Consider the following 12921-nt stretch of genomic DNA (forward strand, 5'->3'; position numbering starts at 1 on the left):
GAGTTTCCAAGACAATAAAGCTCTAGATTGAGGCCACTTCATATTTGTCCCACAGAGCAGCAGTGGATAGGATTCTCTTACCTTGTGGTTAAAAGTTCAACACTAATCGACAGCACCACAGGTCTCTTACGTGCATGTGCACTACAGCACTGACTCAAGGGCAAAGTCCGCCCTTGAGGTCTAGAAATGCACTCACCTCCATGGCTGCTTCCAGCCAGACAGTAACATAGGTCCATAAGGGGAAGTCAAGCACACCTAAAAGAATTAGCCAACTGAGGACAGCATTTAACCCGACAAAATTCTGAAGGGTGCACAATGGAAACTGGGAACACATAGATGGGGCATGGGATTAGTGGCATGCTTTTTATGAATGTGAATTTTTTAATAGGAAACTGGTCTGCCATGTCAAAATTTCACCCAATTCACAATAGTTACATCCACAAAGGGTGCCAAAGTTGCCATGTGACATGGCATACAAATAGGTGGTAACGTTAGAGACAAACACTGCCTTCAGCAGTGTATGGAGCTAGATGGAGACTGTTGTGAAAGAGTAGCTTCCCACTGATATTTTTAATTATGATTTTTATAGTTAAATACTCTTTATTTACCCTCCTATAATTTAGCATACAGAGCTTTACAGCTGAAAAATGAGAGTATTTCTAGGTCTAGACATGCAACTAACTTGGGTGGGTGACAAGTCTCCCAGACGATCTCGGCCTTGTTTTGTGATCTCTAAAATATAGTCCCACTCAGCTGGAAAGTGCACTCATGGTCTCACACCCATCGGCATTCAGGTTTACCCGTTTGTCCTTGTGGTAGTTTGGATTACCACCAGTGTCTTTTTGTCGTTTGATTTCACTGAAGACAAGGCAGCACTAACATCACATTCTACTGGCACAAGAAGAGAGGGATACCATGCTTTGGGACATGTGAGCTCTCTGCCTTTCCCCCGTCCAAGGAGTTCTGTAATCATTGATATTCAACTAACAAGACTGTACTAAATTAACTCTGAAATGTCTGTGATTTAGTACATATCATACTTTTCTGTTTCATTTTTCTGTGTTGTCCTTTTCTAACCCTGACAGCCTTCAGACTTTCTGACTGGCCTGCTTTCCCCTTCTCCTCTCTGTAGTGTTGTCTCAGCTTGGCTCTGCCGAGGACAGACCTGAGCAAAGCCTCCCTCAGCAGAGATTCCAGCTCTCCTCTGCCTTTCACCAGCAGCAGCAGCAGATACAAGTAATCCAGCAACTTCACTCTCATACACTGTTTTAAAGATAGCAGATTTGGCTCAAGTTCCTCAGTATATGAGGGGTTTCACCAAAAAGTTTGTGGGAGGGAATGGAATTAAGAGATCATGGAACTTTCCCACAAACTTTTAAGGTCCCCCTCACACTTTGCTTTTTGTTTTACTGATTTTTAAGACTAAGCTGTAAACTGATAGTTTCGCATATTTCATTTAAAAGTCTGACATTTTAACTGGTCAGTTGGAGCAGAGTATCTCTTACGATTTATGCCATATTCTCTTTCTCCTGCAAAATCTGTCTTGAAGTACTTGTGGCACATTACCAAATCAGTTTTTCTCGTTTCCAATATATTTTGAAGACAGCTCTAAGTGCCAACTGTCTACCTCTTAATAATTGGACTGCAGAACATGGCAAGTATTCCAGTGTTCCTATTTGTAAACAGCACATTTAGAATAATGTTATCTTCACTTACTTTTGGAAATGAAATTAGCACATTATCGATGACTGTCTTACAGATATCCAGAGTAGTTTCAAGATGCCATGAATCACACCACAGAATGGTTACTGAAGTTGCTGAGTTACTGCCTTAGAGAACTGGGGCCAGGGAACACAAAGCCCTTAGCAGGCTTCTGTGCCACTCGTGCCGTTTGACGGTGTCTCCCTCCGTGTGGTGCAACTGCCCTTGTTACCGCGGGGCTCTTCCCCTCTTTGATTCGGCACTCTCGGGAAAAGCACCTTCCCCTATGTGGCCACATGTAATGTAGCTTCTCTCCCCTCCTCTTGGCAGCAGTTGCGATTCTTGCAGCATCAAATGGCTATGGCGGCGGCACAGACGGCTCAGCTCCATCGACATCGGCATACCGGCAGCCAGTCAGAAAGTAAAATGAAGAGAGGCACGCCAACCACTCCAAAATTCTGAGTCTCGCATTATTTATTTTTTTCCTCTTTGAAAAGAGCATTGAATCAAAAGTATTTTGAGTTTTTACTTCATTTGGTTTTGGGTTTGTTTTTTTTTAACATGTTGGTATTTTACATTGCTAGATGTACAAACTTTATATAGAAGCACAACCCTATGATTTTTAAATAAACAGGGAAATGATTTAATGAACCTAGGGTGGTTTTCCCTAAGTCATTGCCTTTCAAAAAAATGGTTTTCCTGCACGTGACTGACCTACGGAAGACAAGGAGCATCAAGAATGTGGTTTGATACTGAATGCAAAGGCTGGTGCACAGTGCTAACAGATCCCATTTCTACAAGACGTGTGGAAGATGTGGTTTACTTGGGTTTCATACTCTGAATTACTTCATCCATCAGTTTTTTCACTTCTTTGTGTCTTGTAACTGCTCGGCTCAGGCAGTCCTGCAGTTTAGTGCCAGTCAGTCCACTCCCACCTGCAAAGGTAATTAATCGAACCAACACTTAGCCTCTTAGTTATCTACCTTTGTAAAAAGATCAATGCTGGGCGAGTTATTCTGCAAAATGAACAATCTAGAGCACTGGTATTGTCTTAAGGCTAACAGTATCAAAGTTAGAGGGGGCTTGTTGAGAATGCAAGGTCTTGTTTTTAAGACGTGTAAGGGATGTGAGGGAGCAAAGGAAACTAGGTGTGAACAATGGCACATCCCGTGTTCCACTTGGTCCTCCCTAAGAAAAGCTGCTCAGTTTTAACTAGTACACTTAGGGCTGCCATGGAGAGAACGGGACGTACCTGGTTTGTGCAGACTGCACAGTTTGCCCTCCTCATCCATCACTATTGTTAAGGCTCCGGTGGCCAGATGTTCCTCTTCTCCAGTTGGGTCAACTATAAGTAAAGTGCTATTTAGAAAGGAAAAGAAATGAATCATTCTATGGATGAAAAAAATGTTAATACTAAAATGCCTCAGTTTCAGCTTAAGTTCTGAAAACATACAAGAACTAAAAGAAAACTGCCAGGAAATCAGAAAAGATAATAAACACCTGAGATTCTTCATGTTAGGACCAAACATTTCATTAACTTACTCATCAAATATGGCAAAGGAAGTTGCAACTGGATAATGTCTAATATTTAAATGGCTCCTCTTCTTTAAATTAACTTTGGCTAAGGCAGTTTCTTCACTTATGGTGACTTCCGGCAGCTGTACTAGAAAGGGGCAGACACACAAATGTAGAACATACATTGGTCAGTCTCCCACTGGGACAAGTGAGACACCCAGAAATAATCATCTAAAACAAAACCAAAAAAATCTTAGAATAAAGAAAACAGTAAATGTGAACAGTTTCCCCAAACATCATGTGAAGTCCCTGCCTTAAAACCTGTTCTCTTTTAGAAACTGAAGAACTCAAAATGAGTTATTAATGGGTAATAGAGTCAACTATTTTCTATATCCCAGGTACTCTTAAAAAAGCATTTTTACTGAGCTGGTGAATTTAGTCATCAACATTCTCTCTCATAAAGTAAGTTATTACTCCATTTTACCGATGAGAAATAGACAGTAGAGCCAGGACTCCAAGTTGCGTCCTTGCTTTTCTCACTCCATTAGTCCCCTAAGACCAACCCCTGTGCCAGAGGCGATGCCAGCTCAGGGACCACCTGTTATAGGGGAAAACTGCTCCATGGGCTTTTCTTGGGTACACTTGACAAGCAGTTCATTCTTGTGCAGAGTGGCTGGATGGGTTTGAACCAGGTTAGTGCATAAGCTCAGTGTCTGGACCTCCCATGTTCCCCAACTACATTTCAGCAATAGGGGAGCATGCATCAGTCACTGTTAACCATAACCCATCAGTCACATTAGTTGCCCTATTAAGAAAATTTATTATTAGAGGATACCTGTGGCCTTAAAATAAAAACCCACTTTTTAAAGTAACATTACATAAGGCAAAGAACTCAGGTACTACTTGTAGAATCTTCCCCAACCACCCAGCCGTCATCACAGCGCTCCCCCACCCCAGAGAGGGCTGAAGTTGTAACCCAGTAGGTAGGTCTAACAATGGAGCAACTCAATGGGGGACTCATTTAAACACAAAACTGCTAAGTACATTTGGAAAGTTGCATTAATACCATGTTGATTAATCTGTAAACAGACTTGAATGATAGCTAAATTTTCTCAAAGTCCTTATAGTTTGAGCCAAATGTAATACAAAGTTTCTTTCACACACATACACACACAAAATCTGATCCATTAGTATAAAGACTACCGCTTAAGCTTCTTACCATTTTTTAAAGCAGCTAACAAAGCAAACGTGCAGGCGTCCAAAATGTTCCCATCATAGTCCAGACAAAGGAGATCGCAGTACAGAACCCAAGCCAGCTATAATACAGTACACAAATCAGCATCCTGAAAGAACAGGCTACTTGCTTACCTATGAGTCACACAACAGTTAACTAAACAATAGCAACTTCCAGGATTTACCATCAAGTAGAAAGCCGCTCTACCTAAAAATGGAAAACCAGGTTTGACCAAACGTAGCTCCTGACTACCCAGGGATCAGACACTAATTTCCCTCAATAGGGCTGTCACTGGAGGTGGAATTCCACTTCTGGTTGCTGGTTTAGCAAACAAAGGAAGAAAGGTTTTTAATGTCCCAGCTGATTCAGGATGCACTTTCACAGGAGGACTCTTAATACATGAAACGTCTTAAATTGTACAGAGCTAATGAAACCAAATAAGGAGACACCTCTAGGTTCTCATCTAGTTGTAGGTTTCCAGGGTGACTTGGGTTTTTGTGTGAACTCTGAGCACACTAGCATAATCAGAACTCAGAGGACAAAACTCGTGCAGCTTAAAATACACCTCAATGAGGAAATAAACTAATCCAAAAAAAATTTTTCCCCTTCTGAGCCGCAGTTTGAGTACAGCTGACATTCTGACTGAATGCCATTTAAAAATAGTAATTATCCACATTTCAAGCTTTAGTGGTTTAAAACTCTTCACTCCTCCCAGCCTCACCCCTTCCCCTCCCCCCCCAAAAAAGCCCATTGTTTTTTACTCACCTTTCCTTGAGAAATGCATAAGTCCTCTTTCTGAATTATCTGTGAACTTGATTTAATGACAGCACAATAAATGAAAGTCAAAACAACAATAAGTGAGAGTTCATTTTTTTATCCTAAGGATCTTACTTTTCAATGACATCTGCAATGAACTGGCTAGCCACTTGGGCGTCTTCCCCAGGAGGTCCAGACCGAAACCTCGGTGAGCACAGGGGTGGCAGATCCACGTTAGGAACTGAAAGAAACATTCCCTATGCAATGAATGACTGTTAACCTACATTATCCACCCTCTGTAACAAAGGCAACTGCCCATGGACAAGCCTTCCAGCATAGCAATATTTTTCACATAAAAACAACAAAGCATCCACAAGCAGGCCCATTCTCCCTAAGTCTTCCCAAGTTTTCTGGGTTTCATTAAAAATACCCCATAGATGGGGTATAGCTCCTTTATTTATATCCAACTTTTTGGCTTTCTTAGAATGGTTTATACTATTAAAAACAGGCCTCTGAAGAGTAGGGGGGGAAATTGTATAAAAGGTGCTTTGTGGGAGCAGGAAAGCTTGAAATGCCTTCAGGTATAGCTGAAACACAATGCCTGTATAACACAAAACCAGTAGTAAGTTAAAACAAACCTCCCATATGGCTACCTTCCAAATGAAAGTTTGTTTCTCCATACCAGACCTATTAAGTTAATGGTTAAATTTTCAGATTCTTGCTATTATGTAGAATTCTGCTAGCATATTTGTGAATCTTAAGAATGATGTTCTTCAACTCAAATGCTTAATTTCCAGGACTGAACCATCAGTATTAAATGTGTTGTTGAAGTTATTTTGTATTAAAATTACAAAATCAATGGACTTACCTACATATCCTTTATCAGGGGCATCTGTTGGTGGTGCTGCAAATTCCTATGAAAGTAAGCAAATGTTTCCGATGGAAAGCAGCCAGTACATGTTGTGAGGAGAGTTCAGCAGTCAGTTACAAAGGCCGACCTCAGAAATCACCATCACTAGGCCTACTATGCTTGGGGAATCATGCCAGGAGCTTGAATCCCCCCAGGAGTTCTGCAAGGTTAATGACACTGCACTGTTTTTCATGAACATTCCCTGGAGATAGATTTTAAAATATTACTGGCCGTCTCTTCTACCCTCTTCTACTGGTTTCATAGCCAACAACCTGAATTTAATCCCAGGGATACGGGCACAGACGACTTTAAAGTGCTGGTTCATCATCAAGGATCTTTAGTGATGCTGTAGGTTAAGCAATTGGGCTGCGAACCAGAAACAGATGGCCTTAGACATTTACAGCTTCAGAAATCCTACAGAGCAGGCAGACCAGCGGTTCTCAACATGTGGGTCACAACCCATGGGCAGTGGTTCTCCCACCTTCCTAGTGGTGCCACCCTTTAATACAGTTCATCATGTTGTGGTGACCCCTCCAACCATAAAATTCTTTTCATTGCTACTTCGTAACTAACTTTACTACAGTTATGAACAGAGTGACCACTGTGAAAGGGTCGTTGAACCCTGAAAGGTCAAGACCCACAGGTTAAGAACCGCTGCCTTTGGAGGATCAAATGACCCTTTCACAGGGGTCGCCCGATTCATAACAGTAGCAAAATTACAGTGATGAAGTAGCAACAAAAATAAATTTATGGTGGGGGTCACCACATGAGGAACTGTATTAAGAGTCATGGCATTAGGAAACTTGAGAACCACTGAAAAAAGCCCCATACTGTCACTGCATCTCAATCAACAAAGTGGCATTGAGTTTGGTGTTTTAGTCTGAGATAATCAAGAAAAAATGAAAAATCTCAGGCGTTATTTACCTTCTAACTTCCTCAAATGTAAAATGGAAATAATGCCCAGTGGACCATCATGAGACAACACGTGTTAACATCCTCACACACAACCAGGCAAAAAGTAAGTATTCAAATTTCCCCAAGTGGAGTACAGTGAAAAAGCAGAGGCTTTGGAGCCACATTTGTGTTTATGAACTTCAGTGCATGGATACGTTACTGAACCTGTAAAAGAGTGAAATACTGCCTCAAATGATTGTTCTGAGGGTTAAACGGAATAATGCTAAAAAACAACTAGCAAGCAGGCCAGAATACAACAGGTACTCGTACATGGCAGAGCTTCTTCTTCACACTTTGCTCTTAACCAGTCTACACCTTCTTTACATTTCAAACTGATTTAGTCATCACTAATGCTGCTAGGCAGTTCTTAGTTTGCAACGTTGTGCCAATTTTTTAAAATGAAGAGTAGTGAGATTAAAAATGGTTTTTATTTTAGTACAGTTGAGAAATATTCATAAATTATAATTAAGGCATTTAACTTAGTACCTTATTATCAAATACTCAGCAGAAACCCTTTGGAAATGAAAAATAAATACTATGCATTGGAAATTTAGATGCCTAATTCTGTAAAATTGTGTGTGCTACAATGTAATACATATGTGGAGTTACTGTGACACTGCACACCAATGTGATATAGTAAACTTACTGCTTTAATTCCACAAATAACTGTAGTATTTCCTAGCTTCACCAAAGCCGAACCATCTGCAGTACTAATTGAACCTGTAAAGACATGTATTGAGGAAAAATGAAAAAAGCTCATTTAAAAAGAAAAAAAAAACATAGCTATATAATTACATTACTTCTTAAACCTAAATATTTACTTTGGTTTGCTGGGTACATTTTCAGGTTTCTATACATCTGCAGCCTTCAGTTGCTTATGAAACTATAGCCCTAGGCTATAAATCTATAAAGGCTGTAAATCTATGTGGTAGGATGTGGCTGAAATACCTATAAGTGGTTTATAGGCTAGAATTTGAGAATATCATACAGCTGAAACAGAAATTCTGTATTTGCCACAAATGAAATTAGTAAATATTGAACGTGTTTTGAAGAAAGGAAATTTAAATGAAGGATTTGCCAATAGAAAGGGCAGCAGTAGCTTAAAATAATACTTATAAATAAAAGTTTACAAATGACAGAATGTCTCAACTAGCACACAAACATTAAGAAAACTACAATTTAAAGAAACTGATAAAAATAACTTCCTATTTTAGAACTCAGAATATCCTCACCTATGTTGACAGTGGTGGTCCTAAATTCACCAAGTTCTCTTCCATCAGGGCGGCAGTTCTCCTTCTAAATGACACGTTTAATTGTGTGAAAACATAACACAAATATGTATCTCACAAAATCAAGGAAAGCACACTCGGCCATGTTTACGTGCCACTACTCACCAAAAACCTCCTGTAGTACTCCAGCGGCTCCACAGTTCTGAAACACAACATAAAAACATGATGGCAGGTCACGTGGTTCATCTAAATCTTCACCATGGCAGAGATTCCGAGACCCAGCAATTGCCAAAGTTTCTAACGAGGTGTCTTTGAGGAACTTGAGGTTTAGGTCGCCACCTGTTAGTGCCCAGAGTCGGTGGGTTACGTGGTTACCCGCTGTGCTGCTGCCCTCAAGGTCCCCAAAAGGAGTGGGCCTCTTTCGAAGGTTGGCTGGCTGCTCTGCGGAAGAAGATGCGCCTCTCTACTCCCCAAAACCCACGCAGCAGTTCTCCGCCATCGACTCGCCTGCTGTGGCTTCTGGCGCCCACTTACTTCACCCACTTAAAAGCCTTGCTCTCGGGCACCCGCTGCCTTCACCCCCGCAGCACCGAACGCTTAACTAAAACCATGCGAACGAGGCACCCTGCTTTGGAGACTCCCCAGGGGGAGGGGGAGGGGGAGGGGGATGGAGAGGGGCGTGAGGACGCGGGTACGCTTCCCGCCGGCCTCCGGGGTCCGCCCGTCCACGCCCCCGGCGCCGCTGGCACAACGTGCAGGGCAGCGCACACGTCCCTTCCTCCGCCGGTCCGCTCGAGAAGGCCCCACTCCTCTGCCGCCACCCAGGCGTCTGTGGGACCCTGGTGGGCGACGCGTGGCACACACGTTAAAGGGAACCCACACCCAAGCCTGTGAGGAACATCTCCCAGGACGCAAAACTCCGGCCCGCGGCGTCCCGCCAACACTCACTTGAACCCGGCCGCCATCTTCCCGCGCGCATGCGCTCTCCCCCAGCCAGCTCCCGACGGCACCGCCCTCGCGCATGCGCGCTCGCCCAGCCGCCTCCGCTGCCGACTGCGCCCCGGGCGCCCCCGAGGCTGAGTGCCGCTGCGAAGGGTCCGGGGCCTGCCCGGCCAGACGCCCCTGAGGTCTGTCTTGCCTTTGATGTAATCCGACGAATAGGGAGATTCGGCATCTGTAGAAAATGCTGCTAACTCAGAGGGAAGCCAAGAAATTAGTAGCCGAGTGTATCGCCAAGAAGCGAGCACCATTCCAGCATCTCTGGTCCTCCACACTGCGACACTCGGTTCCATGCGAACATCAGTTAGATGCTGGATAACACTTACATTAAAGCATGGGGTCCTGGTGGCGTAGTGGGTACATATTGGGCTGCTAACCTAGATGTCAGTAGTTGGAAACCACCAGCTCCGCAGGAGGAAGACGAAACTTTCTATTCCCGTATGGTGTGCAGGATACTTTCTACTCCGTATGGTGTGCAGTCTCGGAAACTCACAGGGCCAGTTCTACCCTGTCCTCCAGGGTCTCTATGAGTCGTATTCTACTCGATGGCCCAGAGTTTAGCTATCTGCTATTTGGGTTTTTGTTCCTTTTTTTGTTAATGGAGGGTCAATGAAAATGAAAAAGACCGTCAAGGAGATGGGTTGACACAGTGACTGCAGCAATGGGCTCCAACATACCCATTGTGAACAGGGTACAGGACCCGGCAGGGATTCCTTGAGCAACGGTTCACTACGAAAATGAACGTAACAAAAACATGCAGAAAATACTGCTTGCATAAACCATCATGTTGGGCTGCTATTAAGGAGCCCTGGTGTCATAGTGGTAACACGTTTAGCTGCGATCCGCAGGGTCGCCAGTTAGGAATCACTGGCCCACTATCAAGAGAAAGATGACTTTCTACTCCCATTAAGAGTCACAGCCTCAAAAAAAAAACCATAGAAATGTTTTAAAAGTTACTGCCTCGGGAAACTCAAAGGGTCAGTTCTACCTTGTCCCATAGGGTCGCTATGAGTCAGTACTGACTCGGTGGTAGTAAACGTTTCTTGGGCAGCTTTTAACATTGGTAAAGCGGGACACCACTGATAAAACTCATATCATGGCGAAATAGCCACATGGCGGCCGTAAACTGTCTACCCTAGCTTGTCATGCATTCTTTCCAAATATCGAGACTTTTTTAAAACGCTGCGGGAACGCAGGAAATTTTTTTTTTAATCGGGACATCTAGTCACCTTAAGCTAACCTCAAGCTCAGCCGTTTGAAACCACCCAACAGGAGAGTTTCTACCACCTGCGGGAGAAAAACAATGCTTTCCACTCCCATAAAGAGTTCACACTATCTTGGAAGTCCACAGAGACCGCTCTACACTATCCTAGAGGGTCGCTATGAGCCGGCATCAAACGATGGCAGCGAGTTGGAGCTTGGGTGGTTTATCGAAAATGCAAGTGTAAACGGGGGATCCACCCACCCAAGGAGCCACCTGGGAGGGAGCGCCTCTCGCAGAGGCTGCGCCTTCCTGGCGGCGCCGCGCGGGGGCGCTGTGGGCGGCGGCCGGACAGGCGCTGCGGCGCGGCCTCTCTAGGCGCGGGCGGCGCGGCCTCTCTGGCGGCGGGAGGCGGGCCCGCGCCGCGCTTCCGCGTGTGTGTAGGGGCGGGATAGGGCGGCCCGGCATGGAGGATGGCGCCGCTCCTGCTGCAGCTGCTGGGGCTCGGCGTGGCGCTGGCGGCCGCAGCCCTGATACTGGTGAGGACACGGGGTGGGCGCCCACGCGAGCCCGGGCTCCCCACTCGGCTTGAGACTGGCTCTGCGAGCAGCCCCTCCGCCGACGGCACTGCCCGCGCTTCCTCCCAACCCTGATTCCAGAATTCTTTGACCCCGCCTTCGGAGGCTTTCCTTCTGCTTGGGGGACTCTGCGTGTCTGATGCAGAGCCTGTGCCTTCGATCACAGTGCACGCACCCACCGGCCTGTCGTCCCCGCCACGCGCACTCCCCACGACCCTCGCCCCTCCGCCCTGTGGGTTCGCATGTGTTCGGCCCCTGTCTAGTGCTGACACCGCCCGGGCAGGCTCTGGTCCCGGACTCCCTTCTCTGCTGGTGTGCTTGAGCAAATAAAAAGTGATGACGACGCATTGCAACGAGCCACCCCTACGGGTTAAATAAGTCGGGGTCCAGAAGACCCACGAGGGGTCTCGAGTGGGCAGAGATGAGTCCTAGGCCCTGCAGGTTAACAGGTGTCTGGGCTTTCTCGGGATTAACCGACTTTACCCTGCCTCCCAGGGGGCAACATAGTAACAATCAGACCCGGGTTTTTTTTCCTTTTGGGCAAACGCATTTGAAACACTTGCTGGTCCCTAAGTAGTGGGGAAATGCCTTGTGAACTCTTGCTCACTGCGGTTGAGGTTGCTGTCTGGCTAGTCCATGGAGAGAAGTTGATCGCTTGACATTTATTTTAGCAGTTTACACAGCTCTGCTAGGGTGTGTGTGTGTTTGTGTGTGTGTACTTATGCACACACTGAGGGTGAGGGCTGAGGGACCCCTGGGCATCTGGCATTGGCTGTTCTTTATGAGGTCAAGGACAAGCCTGGGGCTTGGGGAATGGCCGATGGAAAGAGACTAAGCAGCTCCGTGCCCACCAGTGTCACAGGAACTGACGGGGTAAGGACTGCTGTGGGCTTCTGAGTGCATTCTAGTTTAAGAGTGTGCACCATTTTTAAGGATCTAGAGAACAAAGTGCAGCCAGTTCTTAAGGCGGTTCTGACTTCCTTCCCTTCCCCCAACCCCCCCGAAATGTGTGAGACTGGAACTGTGCACTGCCGAGTTTGCAGTAGAAGAGTGCCAGCCCTTTCTTCCAAGTTGCCTTTGGCTGGAGCGAAACCTGTGGTCTTAACAATTGGCAGCTGAGTGCAGTAACCACCTAGGGACTCCAGAGAGTAGGTGTTCCGTTCCCAAAATTATATAAGTGATGTATACTGACAAAAGGGGGGTCAGTGGTACTTAACTTCATTTTCATATGTCCGCTTATAGATTTCCTTTGTTGCATTTATAACTGCGACGAAAGTGCCGCGCCTTCATCAACACGAAGACGAGAAGTTCTTCTTGAATGCCAGAGGCCAGAAGGAACCGCTGCCCAGCTTATTGGACGCCCCTACCAAGCAGCTTTCTGTTGTCGTGCCTTCCTACCATGAAGAGAAACGGTGTACGCACCATTTGATTTGTTGGGCAGTGTGTTAGACGGGGGTTCTCTAGAGAAACAAAACCAGGACACTTATGATTTTATTGCTAGATAGATATAGCACGAAGGAATATGACAGCTAATTAGTCCACACAACAGTACAGAGGGCTCAGTTCAACTCACTTCCATGAAACAGTTAATTTTTTGGAAGTCCTTCAACTCACAAGGGCTGCTGACCCAAGATCAAGGAAACAGACAGCTGAGTCTTGCGTAGAGCGATGCAGGCAGTCTGGCCACAGGCAGAAAACAGCAGGGCAGGTCACCAATAGACAGCAAGATGGCAGGTCCAATAGTCCCCAGCTCAAGCAATGTACACATCAGCAGCATGGCGAAGCAGGTCTCGAAGGAACCTCAAGCCCTAGCAACACACTCCATGGGTTGGGTGTCCCACAGA

The 12921-nt window shown here is 45.4% G+C and overlaps 3 protein-coding genes across 25 annotated transcripts in view; 2 read left to right on the plus strand and 1 right to left on the minus strand.

Annotated features, from left to right (window-relative positions):
• The window catches only part of SUPT20H (SPT20 homolog, SAGA complex component), a 54705-nt gene extending 52353 nt beyond the window's left edge, over positions 1–2352 (plus strand). For 16 of the 23 annotated variants that reach the window (XM_075562933.1, XM_075562927.1, XM_075562939.1 and 13 more), the window contains 2 exons: positions 1133–1236; positions 2032–2352. In XM_075562933.1, coding sequence (XP_075419048.1) covers positions 1133–1236; positions 2032–2163 — 236 coding nt within the window. In that variant the 3' untranslated portion in view covers positions 2164–2352. The remainder of the gene's footprint in view (positions 1–1132; positions 1237–2031) is intronic. The other 7 variants (XM_075562935.1, XM_075562929.1, XM_075562937.1 and 4 more) reach the window with 3 other exon arrangements.
• Positions 2145–9238, minus strand: EXOSC8 (exosome component 8). The gene is made up of 10 exons (XM_075562940.1): positions 8465–9238; positions 8303–8366; positions 7717–7790; positions 6075–6120; positions 5342–5447; positions 5216–5261; positions 4436–4532; positions 3244–3364; positions 2954–3060; positions 2145–2636 (listed from the first exon to the last, which is right to left on the minus strand). The coding sequence occupies exons 1-10, from the start codon at positions 8543–8545 to the stop codon at positions 2521–2523; spliced, it is 858 nt and encodes a 285-aa protein (XP_075419055.1). The 5' UTR covers positions 8546–9238; the 3' UTR covers positions 2145–2520.
• Positions 9239–10904: 1666 nt separating this feature from the next.
• Positions 10905–12921, plus strand: part of ALG5 (ALG5 dolichyl-phosphate beta-glucosyltransferase) — a 30200-nt gene continuing 28183 nt past the window's right edge. The window contains exons 1-2 of the mRNA XM_075562942.1: positions 10905–11038; positions 12320–12491. Of these exons, the coding sequence (XP_075419057.1) occupies positions 10973–11038; positions 12320–12491 (238 nt within the window). The 5' untranslated portion in view covers positions 10905–10972. The remainder of the gene's footprint in view (positions 11039–12319; positions 12492–12921) is intronic.

The sequence above is a fragment of the Tenrec ecaudatus genome, chromosome 11 (genome assembly GCF_050624435.1).
Source record: "Tenrec ecaudatus isolate mTenEca1 chromosome 11, mTenEca1.hap1, whole genome shotgun sequence".
In the NCBI taxonomy this organism is placed as follows: domain Eukaryota; kingdom Metazoa; phylum Chordata; class Mammalia; order Afrosoricida; family Tenrecidae; genus Tenrec; species Tenrec ecaudatus.

Excerpts from the sequence above, each read along its gene's own strand:
- EXOSC8 (XM_075562940.1), bottom strand. The coding sequence starts at position 8,545 with ATGAACCACGTGACCTGCCATCATGTTTTTATGTTGTGTTTCAGAACT. Across the intron at positions 8,367-8,464 it reads AGTACTACAGGAGGTTTTTG|AAGGAGAACTGCCGCCCTGA; the intron begins GTGAGTAGTGGC and ends CGTGTCATTTAG. Across the intron at positions 7,791-8,302 it reads GACCACCACTGTCAACATAG|GTTCAATTAGTACTGCAGAT; the intron begins GTGAGGATATTC and ends ATGTCTTTACAG.